This window comes from Thamnophis sirtalis, unplaced genomic scaffold (genome assembly GCF_051295495.1).
Source record: "Thamnophis sirtalis isolate CommonGarterSnake01/CBP01778 unplaced genomic scaffold, rThaSir2_p1.2 scaffold_4, whole genome shotgun sequence".
NCBI classification, from domain to species: domain Eukaryota; kingdom Metazoa; phylum Chordata; class Lepidosauria; order Squamata; family Natricidae; genus Thamnophis; species Thamnophis sirtalis.
Genome location: NW_028261384.1, coordinates 113,511,577 through 113,532,154, shown reverse-complemented (window position 1 = coordinate 113,532,154; position 20,578 = coordinate 113,511,577). Strand labels below are relative to the sequence as shown.

Here is a 20,578-nt window from a genome sequence, read left to right as displayed (position 1 = left end):
AAGGTACAAATTGGGCTTCCTTGAAGAAATGGAACAGTTGTAGAGCTGAGACTGTGTATGCGCATAATATTGTCAAGATGGGCTCTACAAATGGTGTTACAGAAAGAGTAAGTCAGCATTTGAGTACTTTGACTTGCTCTATCAAATGATGTTTGGTTAAGACACATGTAGTTAATATACATGTAACATTAGTCTTTTAGCAAGCACCATGATCTTGGTAGTTGATTTTGACCTGTTTTAAATAGTACTTGGTAAAACATATGAAATATCTGCATCAGGCCACTATGCACATGTAAAAGTAGTAAAGCATCATCTGTATAAAGAGAGATTGAAATGTGTGTATATACCAATGCTGAAAAATAGAAACTGTATTGTTCAATCTGGCTATAAAAAGATAGATAAATAGACTGAAAATAAGGGATGCCAAAAATGCATCCTTCTATATATTCAGAATATTTTACCTATGAACTTTCATTCAATTTCATTCAAACCATTTCTTGAGGAACTGAAAATTTTCTGTCCTGCTGTGGACTATCAGATGTGGTCTTCAAGGAGAAAGCTCTAACCACAGAGGTGCAAATGAATCTCTGCTCTTGGGATGGTAACCATTAACTTCATGCCTACAAGTTTCTCTTGTGCTGCTACACTTACTCACATTTTTCATACAAAATACAAATTATATCCAAAAGCAAGCCAAAGTGTTATAAATCATTTGGTGGTAGTGCTTCACATTTGTTTATATTTTTTCTCCCTTTTTGATATATATCTGTGTTTGTTTGTGTCAGAGTTTGTTGCAGAAATCAAATCCAAAAAGCACACACAGGTAACTAATTCAGCAGGATTTATTAACTTCGCTTTGGATATAATACATGAAGTAAATATAAATCTGATTCTTCCAATGTGGTAGATACAAGCAAAACACAAGCAGAGGAGAGATTGATTTCACTCCAGCAGCAGATTAGTTTCAGTTTCAGTTCTCAGAGCTTAGCACAGCCAATTCACCCCCAGGATCCTTACTGTCTCAGCTTCCATTGGCTGACCTTGTTACTGAGCCATTTTTATTGGCTGACCTTGTTACTGTGTCCCTGCCAGGCATGAATACACTGACAGTTTGTGTTAAGGATTTATATTACTACAATTCTCAAATGGTGACTCTGGGAAGCATACACTGATTTAAAAGCAGAAGCATATAAAGAAAATGTACAATATGGGTTAATTTATGATGTCACAAATACAGAAAATAGGGGTAGTATAAAAATAAGGATAGATAGGACTTCCTGTGGTGATGTCATCATGCTTGGAGCTGATGAACAGGAGCTCTCCTACCCTCTAACTCTAACTTCTTTGTTTGGGCTCATTTTTGAGCGCTGTGGATCCTGAAGGGACCAGCAGATTAAGGGGGAAACTCTGAAGATGTTGGGGTGATAAGGCAAATCCCCCAGTGGGTAGGAGAAACCCACTAAATGGATGAGGATCTATCCTGCCATTTAGTTAGGACTGGAGCGATGGCGACCACAGAAGAAGGAAGCAGAGAGAGAAAGCAGTTGAAAGTAATTATTATTATTGACAACCAAAAGAAGAAGAGGACAACACAAAGGCTCTGGGAAGGAGACTGTTTTTGTAGTTCAGAATTTTGCTGAAAAGAAGTGAGAGCATAGACAGTTGGAATTGACAGCTGAATAACTTGAAGGAATTGGCCAAACTGAGAACGAAAACCCGGCATGGACAACAGGAGTAGAACATAGTAACTGCTGAGAAGACTTGGAAGGCACAGAAAAGTTTGTTTAACAGTTGGGTTGATAGTTGACTTTTTTCTTTTTGCTCTTCTATTGTTTTGTTTTCCCAAAGAATTGTTGAACTTACAAGTATTTGGTATTTATTCACCTCGGAACTTAGAACAGTACCAGAGAGAGTAGAGAGAGGACTGTTTTGGAATGATTAGAGGGTGACTTTACTCACTCCCCTTTATTTCCCTTTTCTGCTGGACTTGTTGTATTAACTGACTGACACTAACAGTGATACTGAGGAGATGGTGACACCTAGTGGATTATAAATTTGAACCATGAAGCCTGATGCAAGAAAACCAATGGTGGCAGAAGCTGATATATACATACATACATACATACATACATACATACATACATACATACATATTACTAGAATTGAATACCTGTATAACTGATACAATTGAGAGACATCTGTGGACTATCAGATGTGGTCTTCAAGGGGAAAGCTCTAACCACAGAGGTGCAAATGAATCTCTGCTCTTGGGATAGTAACCATTAACTTCATGCCTACAGGTTTCTCTTGTGCTGCTACACTTACATTTTTCATACAAAATACAAATTATATCCAAAAGCAAGCCAAAGTGTTATAAATCATAAACTCCAAAGAAATCTACTTTGATGAAGAAGGCAGGATGCTAATGATTGAATGAGAGATAACAGAAAAACCAATATTATTAATAGTCATATATGCACCAAATCAGAAACAAGAGGAATTCTATAGGAAATTACACAACAAAATAAATGAATTAGACTATGAAAATATTTCCTTAATTAGGAATTATAATGCAATAGTGGATAAAAAATAGACTATGAAAGCAAAAAGAAAAATAAAACAAAAAAAATACAATACCCAAATCCTTTTTTTGAGATGGTAATGGAATATTTAGAGAGAAAGGCACAAAACAAGAAAGCAATATGCCTTTTATTCGAACCCTCATCAGTTTCTATCAAGAATTGACATGGCTTGGATCTCATCTGGGTTATGTAATCAATTAGACGAAATTGAAATAGAAGCAAATGAGTGGGCAGATCATAATCCAATAACATTAAGATGGAAAGATCAAAGAAGAAGAAAAAGATGGATGATTAATTCAAATATTGTAAATGAAATAGAATACACTGAAATGCTGGGGAAAGAATTAAAACTATTCTTTAGAATAAATAAAAAAGAAGATACCTCAATTCAAAATCTCTGGGATACTATGAAAGCATACACAAGAGGTCCCACGATTGCCTACATGGCAAGAAAAACTAGAAAACCAAAAGAGCAACAAGAATGTATGCAAAAAGAACTTAGGGAAGCCGAAGGTGAACTACAGAAAGATCCAAAGAATAAAATTAAAAAAGGAAAAAGAGAGATGATAAAACATAACATCAACTTAATCACTCAAAAGGAATTAGCACAGAAAATTAAAGCAGCTAGACGAAATTACTTTGAACAAGCCAACAAACCTGGACGATGGCTGGCATACAGATTGAAGAATGAAAGAGAAAAAAGGATGATATATCAATTAAAAGATGATGAGGGAAGAATTCAATATAAAGCGGAAGAAAAGAAGCATATTACTCATAAATACTTCACAAAACTATACACGGAAGATAGTATTGAGGAAATCAAAATAAAACATTATTTAAACACAGAAAAGATAACACCAATCTGAAAAGAACAAAAGGAGGCGATAAACATGCCAATAACGTTAGCCAAAGTGGAATTAGTCCTGAAAAACCAGAAAAATAATAAAAACCCCGGACCAGACAGAATACCGGTGGAGTTATACAAATATAACAAAATAATATTGGAAGAGCTAGGAGTGGAAATGTTTAATGAAGTTTTAGGAAAAGCCAAGATACCTGAATCATGGACAGAAGCAATAATATAGCTAATCCTCAAAAAAGAAACCAACCTACAAGAAATTCAAAATTACAGGCCAATTTCATTACTAAACTCCAATTATAAAATATTTGCAGCAATTATGACAGGAAGAATTAAACAGGTTTTAAATGAACAAATACACCTGGATGAAAACAGATTTTTACCTCACAGACACATTAAAAATAATACGAGAGTCATCCTAAACATAATAGAGTATTAGGAGACACATCCAGAAAAACAAATGGTACTGGTTTTCCTTGATGCACAAAAAGCATTTGATAACGTAATCTGGAAATTTATAATAACACTATTAGACAAGATGAAATTTGGAGAAAAATTTATAAAAATGATAGAACGATTTTATAACACCCAGACAGCCAAAGTTCTGATGAATGGAGATCTAACAGAGAAAATTGAAATAAAAAAAGGAGTCAGGCAGGGATGTCCACTCTCTCCTTTGCTGGTTATATTAACTTTGGAAATTTTATTAAATGAAATTCAGAAGGACCAGGGAATAAAAGGTTTAAGACTCAAAAATGAAGAATATAAGGCTCAAGCCTATGCTGATGACTTAGTATTTGTTCTAGAGGACCCATTAGAATCCAGCCTGAAATTAATTCAAAAATTAGAAGAATATGGCAAAGTGACAGGACTAAAGATCAATAAAGACAAAACAAAAATGATAACCAAGAACATGACAAAAATGCAAGAAGAGGAACTGGAAGTAGCAACCAGAATGCAAATAACTAAGAAAGTGAAATATTTGAGGATCTGGGTGTTTCGCAAAATGTTCCACAATTAAAGAAGATAATTATAATAAATTAGTGATACAAATAAAGAAAGATTTAGAAAATTGGAAAAACATTCAGCTATCACTCATGGAACATATAGCGACAATTAAAATGAATATTTTACGAAGATCCTATTCCTGTTGCAAGCGCACCTATTAATCCGGGTAAAACATTCTTTCAAGAATTAAACAAAATAACCACTAGGTTCATTTGGCAGGGATGAAAAGCAAAGATTAAACTAAAGTCAATGCACGTAACACCTATCCTCCGCGAGCTGCACTGGCAGCCTGTTGATCTCCAGGTGCGCTTCAAGGTGCTAGTTGTCACCTACAAAGCCCTTCATGGTATTGGATCTGGATACTTGAGAGACCGCCTACTGCCAATTACCTCCACTAGGCCAATAAGATCCCATAGATTAGGCCTCCTCCGAATTCCATCAGCCGGCCAATGTTGGCTGGCAACTACCCGGAGGAGAGCCTTCTCGGTGGCTTCTCCGACCCTTTGGAACGAATTCCCCGTGGAGATTCGTACCCTCACCACCCTCCAGATCTTCCGCGTAGCCCTTAAATCCTGGCTGTCCTGACAGGCTTGGGGCTAAAGACTTCAGCCCCACTTGAATAGTATGACTGCTGTGCTTTTTTAATGATGTATTGTCTTTGTGTCTGTAACTTGTTTGTCCTCCCCTCCCCCTGAATTGTGAGCCACCCTGAGTCCCCCCAGGGAAAAGGGCGGTATACAAATAAAGTAAACTAAACTAAACTATACACATCAGCAGTAACAATAACACTGGTGAAGGATTGGATAGAGCTAAAGAATAAAATAATTTTGATCTTAGAAGGCCATGATCTGCAAGCAGGCTGGCATACATTCCTATGGGATGATAATAATAAAACACACAAATACTTTCAAAATCATTTAATCAGAAGAGTGTTATTGCAAAAATGGCTCAAAATCAAAAAAATCCATATGTGAAAATCCCAAATTGGCTATCACCGACAGAAAGGACAACTCACCCAAATTTTATAGATTTGAACAAAATGCTAAGATACAGAGACTTAATTGATACACAGGGAAATTTAAAAACAATTGAAGAATTGGCAGATCAGAACATGAAAGTTGACTTGCTAACTTACCTCCAAATCAAAACTAAATACAATAAAAATACTAAATTATATGACATCGAAACAGAACCATACAAATTAGATAAAATTATTCAAAGCTCAGATAGAAAGATAATAGGGAGAATATATAAATTCCTCCTGAAGTATAAAATGGAAGAGGAAATTATGAAGGAACAAATGATAAAATGGGCACAGAGCTTTGGCTGTAATATTGAATTAGACAAATGGGAAAAAATTTTGGGAACAAATTTAAAAATGACACTTATCAGTTGCAAACAAGGAAAACCAGTACAAAATGTTTTACAGATGGTACCTGTCACCACCAAGGTTAGCTAAAATCTTAACAAATACCTTCCCCAAAATGTTGGAAATGCGAATCAATACACGGAACTTATTACCATTTATGGTGGACTTGTGAGGAGGCTAAAATTTTTAGGAAAAGGATCAAAAATTGGCTGGAGGCAATAACAGGGGTTAATATAGAATGGAAACCTGAAGGTTGTTTTTTTTTAGGAATAATATCTGTGAAATACAAAAAAGAAATCCAGTATTTAATGCTACATATAATTACGGTGGTAAGGATTGCCTTTGCCCAGAAATGGAAAAACAAAATAATTCCAAGCGAAGATAAAATAATAAGAAAGGTTATGGATTGTGCTGAAATGGATAAACTAACTAAAGAAATACAGGGAAAAGAAGAATCAGAATTCTACCAGATATGGGATAAATGGTATAGGTGGATGGAGGAAAGAAACAAAAATCATGAAGGAATATAACAAAACTCAAAAAATAATAGTTATGAGTAAAATAAGAGGGTTAAGAATGGTGAAATCCAAATGAAATACAATAGAAAGGGAAATAATATAAGGTGAGCGGTATCGATTGATAATTGCTATTATAAAGAACAGGAAGTTCCTGTTCGTATTGTATTATATAAATGTGGTATACATCTAAGTTTTGTGTGTGTGTATTTTACATGTTTGTTAATAAAAAAAATAAAAAATAAGGATAGTATAAAAAATTCCCATAATACAATTATAAGAGAAGGGAAAAAGAATTTTTTTTGTTGCACTGAATAAAATCAAAATTTTGAAGGTTTCTTGCCATAACCAAGATAAGATGTTTACAATATATAGCACTGATGACACAGGCTTCTCAAAATTAATTTTACCCAGGCAATACACGCGCAGACACACGGACACAAATAATAATATAAATAATAACAATAGTATTCATAACTCTGTACTTTATCATTTTTGCATGATTAGAATGACAACACTCAGAACTATAGTCTCAGAATTTGAGACATTAAAACCTGAAAAAAATTAGAGAATACAAAAGTGAAAGATTTTTATGCATGAACATTTCTTTTGTAGTCCCAAATAATATTCCTAAAATTTCTGTCTGTTTCTTGAAATAGATCTTTCAAACTCAAGTGTCCTTTGTTAGGGCTGGTAAGGTTCTGTTCATTTGTAATAAACAAATTGAACATAAGGATTTCCCAAGTGTAAAATGGTTATTATGAGTTAATCACTAATTTAATCCTGTTGTTTGTCTAATTCTCCTGTGCAATTTCATTATGCCTTAACAAAAGGTATAATGAAGAGCTAAAGATTTGAGACAAACAAAATTACTCGTCTGTGGTCTCAGATTTCCTACTTTATATATTCCAGTTAAATAACTTGAAAAACTTGAAATGTTTATTCATAAAATTATTTTAATCATGATTTTAATTAAAGCATTGTAGTTTAAAAAAGAGACCTGATTTGGATTATTTGTATCTGTACTCAAAATGATGATACTATTGATGCTGCTACTTTCTCAGATAGCTTGCCAGGTTCATGTATTCAGACATTATGTTCGTGATCCACAACCTCCAGTTCATAAGTATTATAAGCTTGGAGATTTCATCATTGGTGCTGTTGTTTCTCTAACTTTTATTGTTTCTGATCCTTTGACTTTTGATGTAGAACCTCCACCAGTGGTATATCAGGATCTTAGGTAAGGAATTTTTCATTTTCCTTCCTTACATCTACAGTTTAATATAGATATTTTCAATAGTCTCCTGCCTGCTTACTAAGAAGCAGATTGCTACTATATATAAAGTATTGATTTGGCAGTAAATTAGTTGCTTGATTTTAACTGCCTTTAAATATTTGTTCCTTAGCAAATGTTCTGTCATTCCATTCTCTCTTCTTCTATGCCCTGACCTGTTCTATTTTCATTGCCAAAAAATCACAAATACATCTGTCCTAGGGATAATTAATTTCCTTGCTTACCCCCATCAAACACTGTAGATTTACATTATACATGATCAGAAATAGAGATTTTTCCAAGCCATCCAGTCATTTTGTAGTCAGCATCAGCTACTTCCAAAATCTCTTATGAAGAAAGCATCAATTAGCAGTAATTTTGGTCTCTCCCTATCTATAATTCCCCCTCCCCTTCCATTCAATTCTGTTCAATCTTCAAAAACTGGCTGGACATGTCCCTACAGGTATTTTTTTTTCAGAATCAGTTTACCATTGACATCTTCCTGGGGATGACAGGGTATAATCCAAGGTCATCTAGTTGGCTTTGTATCCAAGGTGTGACTAGAATTCACAGACTAGAATTCATAGTCATTGTTTCTAGCCTGGTTAATCACTATAACAAACTGGCTTTCAATCCAAAACTTGCATGTTTTGGTTTTTCAACCTTTGAACAATACAGAACAGCACTTTAATCTCCTGGGGAGCATGACTTTCTTTGAAATGTACACCTAGATACAACATGGATCTTATAAATCTTTCTTTTCTAAAAGAGATATATACTGCTGTGTGGTCAAAATCTGATTAGGCAACCATTTAGTATTTGGAGCCCCTCCTTTGCATTTCTATCAAATGAATCCTGTATTTCTGGGCCCAGTATTTTGGCCTGATATTATTAGTACAAAGGTATGTGATTCTCCATATTCATTTGAACTGATAATTAAATTATTTTGATAAATAATCATCTAAAAAAAAGACAGAACTCAAATGAAGTACTCTACTTATAAAGTTAATAATTTACACTGGTAAAATCTATCTTTTATCAATATGTAACTGCCAGAGCAAGGTTTGTTTCAATAATAATAATAACATAAATTTAATGTGAAATATTTAGAAATGTGGAATATAATCTATCCTGCTGATTTATAATGCAACTCTTGTTCTAGCATCCTGACTAAGCATTATCAGCACATTCTGGCTTTGGCATTTGCAGTAAAGGAAATAAATAAAAATTCTCAGTTGCTACCTAATGTTTCCTTGGGTTTCCACATCTATGACAGCTATTTCAATGCAAAGAGAACATATCGCGCCATAACACAGCTGATATCTACATCAGATAGATTCATGCCCAATTATAAATGTGGTATCCAAAATAACTTAATAGTAGTCATTGGAGGACTTGATGCCCAAACATCCCTTCATATGGCAAATATTTTGGATGTCTACAAAATTCCGCAGGTAAGATAATGGCTTTTCTCTTATACTGTAACATTGGAATTAGGCTTTATTTTTGTTGTTAATTTATTTATATTAAGATTGTTTTTTCCTAAAATAAAAGACAAATCAAATGAAAGGAAGGAAGGAAATTACAATCTTATTGTCTCTCATCCTTCTTAGATATACAATATCTTTAGCCCTTCATAGCTTTTGTTTCATTCTTATCTTTCCTTATTGGATTTTTCTATTCAAGAAACTGAAATAAGTGGATCAGAAATAACATAAACAATCATTTTAAAATAAAACTACTCAAAGAACTATTCTAGCTTGAAAAAAATATTGGTTGGAGAAAATTAATATCAGACAGAAAGTATTTATTCCTCTGGAAATCCACATATCCTACTCAATTACTGGAAGAATGATAACATATCTTCCAGATCAAGCTCAATTTCCTGGTGACCTTATGAATTTACCTGTCCAATTTTCATGGAAATTCCAATATATAAATAGTTTGTTTTCTCTCTCTCTAATTGCTACTTATTTCTCAGTTCTAGTACACAACACTGGGAATCCTGATACCTTTCATCACCGTATTAACCCAATTGATCTTTGCTTATATTTCAGAGAATCCATTGACTTGGTGATCCACCCTACCTGGGCATTAGAGCTAATATAATGTTGCCAATTTAGATATGGTGAGCTAACTAAGATTTTATAGTGTCAAATTTCTATCTGAATTCTTCCAATAGAAAAATGAAAAATTGTCAAGAAAGAAATGTGAATCATCTATTCTTCTGAAAACGTTCCAATAAAGGCAATGAAACAATATATTAGGCTCATTTATCTTCTTTTTCTTTAGAATCAACAGAGAGAAACATCTTTGCCACCTTCCTTCCTATAAATATGAATTTTTAAGCAATTGCATGACTCAATGTGTAATCACAAGGTCTTAAAATCTAGAGGTCATGATCTGGCAGACAATCTAATATTCACCTCTCCTTTCATCATACAGAAATAACATTTTCATCAGGGCATACTGTACAGATTCAATTGCTAGTTGGGAGAATATTGACGGTTGCATCTACTAAATTTCATTTTTTCATGCCTTGATCCAAGATATTACATTTTTCTTCTGTAACAATGCTTCAAATGTCTCGTCCCTCTTAGAATCACTTGTTTATCCATTAAACATTATTTTTGTAACCAGATATATAGATTTTCATAATCAATTTGATGGTGATTCAGACTAACATTGTGAGATGAGAGCTCTTTGGTTGGATAAATAGGCTCAAGAAAAGTACTCATGTTTTTAAAAGAGGAATTAGAAATAAAAGAATAACAGAGTTGGAAAGGACCTTGGAAGTCATCTAGTTCCACCCCTGCTCAAGTAGAAGACTAATACTATTTCAGAGAAGTGGTTGTACAATCTCTTCTTGAAAACCTCCAGTGATTGAACACTCAAAAATTCTGAAGGCAAGCTGTTCCACTGATTTATTGTGGAAAAGTTCTCTGTATTTTCCTCAGGAAATTATTATTACTCAAATGAAATTTCTCCTTATTTCTAGGTTGGTTCTCTCCTTGATTAGTTTTGATTCATTGCTTCTTGTTCTGTCTTAAGGTGCTTTGGAGAATAGCTTGACCCTTTTTTTTCTTTTGGCAGCCCCTTAGATATTGGAACATCGCTACCCTGTCAGAACATTTCACAAGGTCTTAAAGTGAGGTGGGAGCTTATGGGATCGAAGAAACAAAAAGGATAAAATTGACAGAGTGAATTCTACAGCATATTAAAGAATGCACTGCAAAAGTCCTCCCAAACTCCCTCAAAATTCTCAGAACTGTATTTAAAAATATTGGAGATTGTTTAGCCCCAAAAACTTTAGTTTAATATCAGATTGGGACTGACTGCTATCATATACAAATATATATTCACTTAGGGTTTGTGCATGCACATATGAAGCAGTATGCCAAGTATGTAATCAAGTGTAGTGAATTATTTCATTCTAGCTGATAACCCAGCGTTGCTCAGATATTTATTTATCCCAATCCTGTATTAGACAGGAAGAGTAATGAATTATATCTATAGTGTCACGTGAATCCCCCATGATGCCCCTTTGGTCTGGTAGGTCTCCTTGCAGTCTCTTGGGAACAAGCATGGGCCACTGTGCTCCTCCTGTACCCCACACATTTGGGCATGATCTTGTGCATGCGTGCATGATCCTGTACATGCACATACTACTCTATGCATGTGTGCGTCCATCTGTGCATGTGTGTGCATCTCCCGCATGCACCCTGTCCCCACACATGTCTGGCAGAAACCCAAAAATCAGCTGGCTGGCATGTGCCATGCACAGTGGTGCTGAGCAGGAGCAACAGCTCATGTGGTTGCAGAGATGGCTCTGTGTGCCACCTGCATGTCAAGGGACACACACACAGAGAGAGACAGACAGAGAGATGTAGATTTATCTATCTATCTATCTATCTATCTATCTATCTATCTATCTATCTATCTATCTATCTATCTATCTACCTACCTACCTTCCTTCCTTCCTTCCTTCCTTCCTTCCTTCCTTCCTTCCTTCCTTCCTTCTGTTTCATTTAAGTATATTTAGATAGGAGTGCAACTGATGTTTTGTAGAATGTTCTTTTAAATATAATCTTTCTGAATGTATATCATAACTTAATTCCTGATATTCCCCAATATCATTATATATTTTATGCTCCTGATTTAATGGAATCTACAGGATAGAGACAAATCCAGTTATTTTCTTAATGGATTTTTGTAATGTTTACAGATGTTATGGGTTTAAATCCTAGCTTCCATCCACTGATGTTAAATTTTGGGAAAACACATTAATTTGTAAAATAAATGTCTGCCATAAGAATTTGTCTCCAATAATATAGCAATAGCAATAGCAGTTAGACTTATATACTGCTTCATAGGGCTTTCAGCCCCCTCTAAGTGGTTTACAGAGTCAGCATATTGCCCCCAACAACAATCCAGGTCCTCATTTTACCCACCTCGGAAGGATGGAAGGCTGAGTCAACCCTGAGCCGGTGAGATTTGAACTGCTGAACTGCAGATAACAGTCAGCTGAAGTGGCTTGCAGTACTGCACCCTAACCACTGCACCACCTCGGCTAAATTCACTGCTTTATTTACCATTAAGTAAATTGATGGAAGAGACAATTTTGTGTAGTGATTAAAGCATCCGGCTAGAGACTGTGAATTCTAATCCTGCCTTAGGCACAAAGCTAGCTGGGTAATCTTGGCCTAGTCATTTTCTCTCAACCCTAGGAAGAAGGAGATAGCAAACTATTTCTAAAAAAGTTGTCAAGAAAATTGCAGCGACTTGTCCAATCAGTCTCTGAGAATCAGACACAATTACAATAGAATACAATAGCAGAGTTGGAAGGGACCTTGGAGGTCTTCAAGTCTAACCCACTGCCTAGGAAGGAAACCTATACTGTTCCAGACAAATGGCTATCCAACATCTTCTTAAAGACTTCCAGTGTTGGGGCATTCACAACTTCTCCTTAGTTCTAAATTGCTTCTCTTTCCACCCACTACTTTTTGTTCTACCCTCAGGTGCTTCAGAGAATAGTTTGACTCCCTCTTTTTTGTGGCAACCCCTGAGATATCGGAACACTGCTATCATGTCTCCCCTAATCCTTTTTTTCATTAAACTAGACATACCCAGTTCCTGCAACAGTTCTTCATATGTTTTAGTCTCCAGTCCCCTAATCATCTTTATTGGTCTTCTCTGCATTCTTTCTAGAGTATCTACATCTTTTCTACATCGTGGCAACCAAAACCAAATACAGTATTCCAAGTGTGTCCTTACCAAGGCATTATAAAGTGGTATTAACACTTCAAGTGATCTTGATTCTATCCCTCTGTTTGTGCAGTCTAGAATTGTGTTGGCTTTTTAAAAAATTAAAACAGAAGAAAAAAATGGAAGGCCCTCTTATAATCTCATAATCATTGAAAGTGTACTTGGTGTAAAACTAGAATTGATGTTATGTTTCTGAGTGAGATGGTCATAGATCATGGACACATTTTTTTTAAAAAAAACATTTCAGTATCTGAGATGATACTAGATGAAGTTAATAGTATCAAGGTAGACAAGAGGTGATCTGAACTGTATTTTAAAATTGTCTGAAGAAATTAAGGTTTTCCATCATCTTAAATCATCATACATAGTATTTCTGTAAATATGTGTAAAGTGTAGTAGATTTCAAAGTATAGCAATGTAGAATTTGCTGTCTAAATGCTGTTAGTAATCTATTTCATTTAATGAATTATATTCAGATCACTTATGGATCAGCTCCAGAGATAAATGATAAATCTCCAGGTCTGTCTTTCTACCAGATGGCCCCTAAGGATAATCTTCAGCATGTTGGAATCCTCTCTTTGCTTCTCTATTTCTTATGGACATGGATTGGGATCCTTGCTATGGACGATGACAAAGGAGAAAGATTTGTGCATGCTATTATTCCAGCATTTTCCAATCAAGGCATCTGTTTTGCCTTTATAGAAATGTTCCCTGGAATAAATTACTCTGCTGAACATGAAAACATGTTAAACCAAGGAGCAAAAATGTATGAAGTTATTACAGCAAGCAAAGCCAATACAGTGGTGTTCTATGGAGTATCTTACTCTGTTTTGTTTTTGATATGGTTTCCCCACATTTCTGAATTTGGAGAGCAAAAATCATATATAAATCCATTAAAAGGTAAAGTATGGATAATGACTACTCAGATGGAGCTCAGTGTTTTGAACTATCAAAGGACCTGGAGTTTAAGATTGTTACATGGTGCTCTGTCCTTTACAATTCACACCAAAGAACTTCATGGGTTTCAAGATTTCATTCAGAGTCAGAAGCCATTAAATAACAAAGAGGATGGCTTTTTGATGGACTTCTGGCAACATGTCTTTAATTGTGCATTTCCAAATAGAATTCAGGATAAAGTTGAAGGACTCATGTGCACAGGCAAGGAAAAGCTGCAGAATGTACCTGGCCCCTTTTTTGAAATGAATATGATTGGCCATAGCTACAGTATATACAATGCTGTCCATAGTGTGGCCTATGCCTTACATGCCATGACTGCATCAAGTCTCAGCCAAAAAGCAAGAATGGATCAATCCAAAATGATGCATTCTCTGCAGGTAAAAGGCTTCAAATTTGCAGTATGGGAAATTTTATCCCTAGCTTTTCCATCTATTGTCCATAAATTTGCAGACACATTGAACATGAACTTGAACTTCCTTTAGAGGAAATTCATGCTTAATGTTAATATTTAATGCACATCATGATATGGAATAAATAAAATGTTGGAAAATTCACTAGTATAAATGCAGTGGTAATGTCTTCCTTTGAATATAGGCAAAAATGTTAACTCTGTTTAAGTAAACTTAGCACTTGACCAAGATGTAAATGATTTTCTTTTTTTTAAAAAAAATCCATCTAATCTGTGAACAGAGAAACCAAGAGATCAACATTTGCAAAACTATGTAACACAATGATAAATTCTTCAGTATGATTTCTCCCCATTAAGCAACACAAATTCAAAAGGCTGATAGGAAGTGTTCCTACATTATGGTTTCCCTTATGGAAAAGAAAAGAAGGGAAAAGGAAGGGAGATTCTTCAGGGAAAAGAAAAAAAACCCACTTAAATTTAATTTTCATTTTCAAACCAGCTTCATCACTTTCTCAGTAGTGTCTCATTTAACAATAGTGCTGGAGACTATATCTCCTTTGATGAGAACAGGAGGTTATTAGTTGGAATGGACATTATAAACTGGATTACTTCCTCAAATCTATCTTTTCATAGAAGAAAAATTGGGAGAATGGCTCATGAAACTTCTCTAGGAGAAACATTGACCATCAACAAAGATGCCATAGTATGGCACAGTTGGTTTAACCAAGTAAGTTTCACTGTTCTTCAGTTTAATGATTAATCCTAATAATTTTTGATTTAAAAATGAAAAAAAGTACTATAAACTAACTGTTTTAACAAATGATGCTGATGATATTTGTCTATAGTGTTCAAAGAGGACCTTGACACCAAACAGGATGTGAGCGGTGCACAATGTGTCCGCAGGTGGTTGTTAAGGCCTATATGGGCATGAAATATTTTGCTACATGTCGGACAGACATCTGTGGGCATCATTGTTGCAGCATTTGCAGCTCTGGCTTTTCAGAGTGCTTGCTTCTCTTGTGCTATGGTTGTTCTTCTGTCCTCAGATGTCTGGCAGCCTTGGTGGATCGGCATGCACCATATTGATTGATCTTGTGCCAGGGTTTCCCAGGAGGTGGTGTCAAATTCCAGGGACTTGAAGGAGGTTTTCAAGGTGTCTTTGTAACACTTCCTTTGTCCCACGTGTGATCGCTTTCCTTGAGACAGTTCATTATAAAGCAACTGTTTGGAGATGTGATGGTCTGGCATCCTTGCAACATGGCCTGCTCAACGTGTCTGAACTTTCATCAGCAAGGTGTGAACTGATGGGAGGCCTCCTCTGGAGTGGACATCTGTGTCTGGCATCTTGTTCTGCCACTGGATCCTCAGAAATCTACATAGAATTCTATGGTATAACAAATGAAGGTCTACTGAAATAATATCTGGAGCATGTTTTGAAATTGTCTGAAAATGTGTTGATGGAAATGTAAAGCAGAATATACATTGAATTATTTTTGAGAACAAAGTCTTTTGCTCCAATTTTCAACCAAACTATTAAGAATAATAGGAACAATCATTCCTGCTCAAAAAGTCATACAAATTTAGGTTTTAGGTTACAATCTTTCCAGGTGTGCATATTTAGTGAAAATAAATACATATGAGTTTACATGTTGCTAAATGTATAAGCATACTTTCCAGTCCTCACAAGCTTATTTGGCTTGAACTGCAGCATCAGGCTTATCATCTAATTTTCAATCTAATGCATGCTCATAATTATTAAAAGTTTTTAATCAGAGAGGTTAAGAACAAAAATAAATAATTCCAAAGACAATTTACTGTATATTAAAATGTAAGGAGTTAGTCCAAACACAATGGGTTTTCTTCAAATCATGCATCATTTGTCATAATAGCTTTGATTGCATAATTACTATAAAAACTGATTTCACCCAAATCTGTTGACTTAGATCTGCTCTAGTTTTCTTAAAGATTAACCATATTCATTCTACTACATCTGGCTGGTTATTGGTATAGCCAAGCACTTCCTTGTTATTCTTCCTTCTTGTGTGCCTTTAATAAATATGGGCATGTTTGTGGAATAACTGGAGAAGTTTTAGAGACTACAGTGTATTTGGTGGATTTCATTGAGCTGGTTTCTGGATCTGGCTCCTTATTGGAAACAAAACTTACTTATGGTAGTCTTCCTTATTTAAATAATGCTTGTACGACTGTCTCTTGATGCCCAAACACATGCATATTGTAGATGTATTACTATATTCCTATAGATATTCATAGCATAGTTTGGTACAAAGCAAGAGTCTTGATTCTCATGCTCTTCCAATGATCCAGCATTCATGTGTAATAATATAATGTACCTAATTTATATAAGTCTAGACATTTGGTGATGCCATTATTTTACCATTTATCCAAGCATTTGGTAGATTTTTTAAAAAAAGAAAGTGCAAAGTCTGACCAGAAAAGAACATGGTTTGATAAAGTTTAAATTATTAAATATTTGACATATTATGGACATATCTTGTCCATTGAATAAAATACATGTATCAAACAAATCTAATAAACAAAAATATATTGGAAATCAGTGAAAAATATTTTCAAACATTAAAATGCTTTTAAATTCATATACTTATTCATCTTTGTATAGCAATCAGATGATCAGAAGTAGATCCCATCTACAGGATTGCATTTTGACAAAGAAATGTGAACTCTTTCAAATCTTATTATTCTGTAACTCTAATAACAAAAGGAGAAGAACAAGAATCAATTGAATTTTTAATCGATGATTGTTCTCAAATTTACTCTCTTCTTACATTTCTAATTAGGTCCAGCCAATCTCGATATGTAATGGACATTGCCAACCTGGTACTAGCAAGAAAGTGAAGGAAGGGAAGCCATTCTGTTGCTATGACTGCATTCCATGTCCAGATGGGAAGGTTTCAGAGAACGAAGGTAAAAATTAAGATAAATAAATGGCTATGCACAGAAAATTATATCTAGAAGATGTTGGATGTGAACCTGTGAAAATATGCTTTAAATTCCTATTCAATCATGGAGGTTATGAAGTGTTTTTTTTAATTACAGGTAGTTCTTGACATTACCACTATTGATACAGAATTTTTTTGTTGCTAAGTGAGAAATTTATTAAGTGATTTTTGTCTCATTTTATGACTTTCCTTGCCACATTTGTTAAGTGATTTACTGCAGTTGTTAAATTAGTAACAGAGTTGTTAAGTGAGTCTGGCTTCCCCATTGACTTTGTTTGTCAGAAGGTTGCAAAAGGTGATCACATGAAGATATGTACATATGTACGATAATGGTTGCAGTGTATGGGGACACTGCAACCATAATAAATATGAGTCAGTTGCCAAGCATCTAAATTTTGATCATGTGACCATCAGGATGTGTGGTCATAAGTGTGAAAAATAGTTATAAGTTGCTTTTCAGTACCATCGTAAATTCAAAAGGTCACTAAACAGAGTGTTGTAAATCAAAGATTACTGTAGTCTCTCTCAAATGGATCCATCGATTGGGTCTCCATTATTAGGGAGGTAAAATGAGAGATGCTTTTAAATATATCATCTTTAGCTGTTAAAGAAAAGGTAGGATATACATAAAATGATAAATCAGTAATTTTCTGCTTTTGTCAGAGCTGAAAAGTTTAGAGGAAAGTGTTGAATACAAAGAAGATGCTTAGAAAAGGACAAATGATACATACATTTAGGTTAATGTTATCTTTTGAAATGATAGAGGAGAAAAAAATAGACGAGAGGGAAAGTGGAAAAAAAGATAGCTCTATAGATCCTTAGGTCGTCATTATCATGATTGTTATTGTTGTCATCATGAGAAGAAGATAGCAGATTTTTCAGTATTAATAATTGAATGGTTCCGCAATCAGAATTAATAACAGCAAGAGTCAATTATCACTTTTTGAAACAATGAAGTATAATAAAATTACATTCCTAGGATCCCCTTCAGAGGAAAAAAAAATGAAAATGACCCATTTGGACCGCTGATTGGGGCAAAGAGAAGGCTCTAGAAACTATATTTGTGATATCAATTGGGTTTTAGGCAGCCTGCACTGGTTGCCAGTTGTTTTCCGGGTGCGATTCAAGGTACTAATTTGACCTTTAAAGAGCTCCATGGCTTAGGCCCAGGGTACCTGCGAGACCACCTACTGCCACCAGTAGTCTCCCACCATCCAGTGCGATCCCACAGAGTTGGACTCTTCAGGGTGCTGTCGGCCAGACAGTGTTGGCTAGCAACCCCCAGGGGGAGAGCCTTCTCTGTGGGATTGTCTTCCCTCTGGAATGAGCTGCCCCCTGAGCTTCGCATAATCCCTGACCTCTGGTCCTTCTGACTCATCCTAAAAAGTTGGCTTCTGCAGGAAGCTGGCCTGGCCTGAACAGAATAAAATAAATGATTAATTTAATTGTTAATTTTAATCTAATTTTTAAAATGTTATTGTTAATATTAATTGGGTTTGTTTTTTGATACTTTATTTAATTTCCTTTTTAACTTTTATAATATGTGTTTTTTAATGTTGTACGCCGCCCTGAGTCCTTTGGGAGAAGGATGGCATATAAATCCAACAAACAAACAACAAAACATAGATTTGATATAGGAATTGAAACCATGTAATTTTTTTTGTTTTTCAGATATGAGAGATTGTTACAACTGCAGAAATGAATTCTATCCAAATAAAAACAAAAATTTCTGTCTGCCTAGATATGTAAGTTTCTTATCTTATGGAGAACCTCTTGGGATCAGTTTTTCTTTCTCTGCCCTTTTATTTTCTTTGATTACAGTTCTGGTGCTGGGAATATTCCTAAAGCATCACAACAGTCCAATTGTTGTAGCCAATAATCGAAACCTCACTTACACACTTCTGGTGTCCCTCCTGCTTTGCTTCCTCTGTGTGTTCTTGTTCCTTGGCCGTCCTGAGCATGTGACCTGTCTTATCCGACAGGCTGCTTTTGGAACCATCTTCTCAGTGGTAGTTTCTTGTGTGTTGGCAAAGACTATCACAGTAGTTTTGGCATTCTTAGCCACCAAACCTGGATCCAAGATGAGAAGATGGGTGGGGACAAGACTGGCCATCTCAGTCCTTTTTTTCTGCACCCTGATTCAGGCATGCATTTGCATTTCATGGATGTGGACTTCTCCACCTTTTGTAGAGACTGATACTCATTCAGTGAATGAAGAAATCATAATACAGTGTAACGAGGGGTCAGTGATTATGTTTTATTGTGTCCTGGGTTACTTGGGCTTTCTGGCTATTATCAGCTTCTCTGTGGCTTTCCTTGCCAGGAAGTTACCTGATACTTTCAATGAAGCCAAATTCATCACATTCAGTATGTTGGTGTTTTGCACTGTGTGGCTGTCTTTTGTTCCAACCTATTTGAGCACCAAAGGAAAGTACATGGTTGCTGTGGAGATCTTCTCCATCTTTGCTTCCAGTGCTGGTTTGATGGGATTTATTTTTCCCCCCAAATGCTATATTATTCTCTTGAGGCCAGAGCTGAACAAGAGAGAACAACTGATTAGACGGAATTACTGAAGACTAAAAACGTATTTTGCTATTATATAGAACCTAGAGATGAGACATGTTCAGTCTGTCCTCTATAATGATATTACTATGTTGTGGGCAGCCTACTACTATTTGCCCACATTTAACCCCCATCACACTTCTTTGTATCTCCTTGAGATTTACCCCCAACCTTCACCATCCCCCCACCACATACAAAGACAAGGGATAGGAAAATACCAGATAGCTTGACTTTTTCCATTTATTTAAGAAAAGAAAAATATAAAGTTAAGCAAATAATCATATAGCTTTTCCTCCAATAAATACAGGTGAAGTATTCTTTACATTTTGAAACAGTTTATATGAGACTACTTTTCATTGTACTGGTATTGACAAATTGAATTTACAATAAAAAGATATGTGGCAAATATGTGGTTTATTTTTTGAGTGTTTTATAAAATACATGATTCATAACTATTTATTGGGGGAAAAAATCTGCATACTGTTTTTTCTTTTAAGTCAAACTGCAATCTACCTTTTAAGAAAACTATATTGGAAAACTAGATTGAAATATTTATCTTTAAATATTTAGGTACTCATATTACATAAGATATCTGTATTAGTCTGTTAAAGAACAACAATGCAAAATCATGTGGCAAATTAAATATTAATGAATTAATCTTTGTTGATTTGATGTTAGGAACAGCAGTTAACAGAAGCAGGTGTTGTGTATGTAGACACATCTGCTACAAGATAGCACATTAGGTATCATTAGGTATATTAGGTAATCTCAGTCAGGACATATTTCTGCCATGTTGGACTT

At 35.1% G+C, this 20,578-nt stretch overlaps 2 protein-coding genes across 2 annotated transcripts; both read left to right on the top strand.

Annotated features, from left to right (window-relative positions):
• The first annotated feature begins 77 nt into the window (after positions 1-77).
• Positions 78-14,310, top strand: LOC148046258 (vomeronasal type-2 receptor 26-like). The gene is made up of 4 exons (XM_087714631.1): positions 78-107; positions 7,398-7,573; positions 8,769-9,060; positions 13,348-14,310. Exons 1-4 carry the CDS (start codon positions 78-80, stop codon positions 14,308-14,310), a joined length of 1,461 nt encoding a protein of 486 aa, XP_087570757.1.
• Positions 14,311-14,558: 248 nt separating this feature from the next.
• On the top strand, positions 14,559-19,788 carry LOC106548762 (vomeronasal type-2 receptor 26-like). Its single transcript, XM_014066209.2, has 4 exons — positions 14,559-14,573; positions 14,737-14,964; positions 17,054-17,180; positions 18,887-19,788. Exons 1-4 carry the CDS (start codon positions 14,559-14,561, stop codon positions 19,786-19,788), a joined length of 1,272 nt encoding a protein of 423 aa, XP_013921684.2.
• The last annotated feature ends 790 nt before the right edge of the window (positions 19,789-20,578 follow it).

Excerpts from the sequence above, each read along its gene's own strand:
- LOC106548762 (XM_014066209.2), top strand. Across the intron at positions 14,965-17,053 it reads GGCACAGTTGGTTTAACCAA|GTCCAGCCAATCTCGATATG; the intron begins GTAAGTTTCACT and ends ATTTCTAATTAG. Across the intron at positions 17,181-18,886 it reads GAAGGTTTCAGAGAACGAAG|ATATGAGAGATTGTTACAAC; the intron begins GTAAAAATTAAG and ends TTTGTTTTTCAG.
- LOC148046258 (XM_087714631.1), top strand. The coding sequence starts at position 78 with ATGGGCTCTACAAATGGTGTTACAGAAAGA. Across the intron at positions 108-7,397 it reads CAAATGGTGTTACAGAAAGA|ATAGCTTGCCAGGTTCATGT; the intron begins GTAAGTCAGCAT and ends CTACTTTCTCAG. Across the intron at positions 9,061-13,347 it reads ATGTCTACAAAATTCCGCAG|ATCACTTATGGATCAGCTCC; the intron begins GTAAGATAATGG and ends AATTATATTCAG.